Source organism: Nanorana parkeri, unplaced genomic scaffold (assembly GCF_000935625.1).
Source record: "Nanorana parkeri isolate BGI_ZX_2015 unplaced genomic scaffold, ASM93562v1 scaffold143, whole genome shotgun sequence".
NCBI classification, from domain to species: Eukaryota; Metazoa; Chordata; class Amphibia; order Anura; family Dicroglossidae; genus Nanorana; species Nanorana parkeri.
Window position 1 is genome coordinate 394,993 of NW_017306411.1, and position 857 is coordinate 395,849.

General features: G+C 44.8%; 1 protein-coding gene across 2 annotated transcripts in view; it reads left to right on the forward strand.

Moving 5' to 3' along the window:
• The first annotated feature begins 479 nt into the window (after positions 1-479).
• Positions 480-857, forward strand: part of UXS1 (UDP-glucuronate decarboxylase 1) — a 56,883-nt gene continuing 56,505 nt past the window's right edge. Inside the window, exon 1 of one of the 2 annotated variants that reach the window (XM_018554145.1) lies at positions 480-790. In XM_018554145.1, the coding sequence (XP_018409647.1) occupies positions 697-790 (94 nt within the window). In that variant the 5' untranslated portion in view covers positions 480-696. The remainder of the gene's footprint in view (positions 791-857) is intronic. The other variant, XM_018554144.1, reaches the window with a different exon arrangement.

Here is an 857-nt window from a genome sequence, read left to right on the forward strand (position 1 = left end):
CCACTCGTTTTGTACAAGTCATTTCAGGGATGCCACTGAGATCACTTGTAATATGCCGTTGAGATCAATTGTAATATGCCTGCCTGCAAGCCCACAGGGGTTTGTTAGCTTCTGTTCGATAGCAATACATTTAAATGGAAAAAAAATTAAAATAAAAAAATAAACATTTTCAAAAAAGTAAAAAATAATCAAATAAATAACACTTAAAAAAATAGGTAAAAAATAATAAGAAATAATAAACTAAAACCTGTAGAGAAGTACACAATAAACCATTGCACGTTGCCTTTTACAATACTAACATTTGCTAAATACAAGCAACTTTTCAATAAGCTTTATTAGTCTGAGCACTAGCTGCCTGAACACATTTCTAAGGCTGACACAGGATAGCCTAGGCACCAAGAAATCTTATAAACCTCTCGCCATGACAACGCGGTGAGCTAGCGACCACGGTCGTCACCGCTCTTCTACGCAGGCGCGGGCACTATATTTGCATATTTTTTTTCCCTTCCTGTACCAAAGGCTCGTGAAGTGTGGACGCGTACTGCGCATGCGCGGTATCCTGGCCGGGCAGGAACTCTCGCTTGTCCCTTTACTTCAGAGCTTTTCCCCCCCACCTCCTCCCTCCTGTTCTGCCTGCGACACCGGTTTCCATGTTCCTGGGTACGAGCTCGGGCACGGAACGTGGTCCGGCCGGTGATGGTGAGAAACAGAGTGCATCGCCTGCTGACTGCAATCAATAGGAGGATGATGAAGCTGCTCATTGCACTCGCCCTGATCGCCTATGTTGCCTGTGAGTACCCATTCATTTCTTTCCATGGCTGGCTGGGGTGAGTAGATGGGGGTGTTGCTGCACTTTG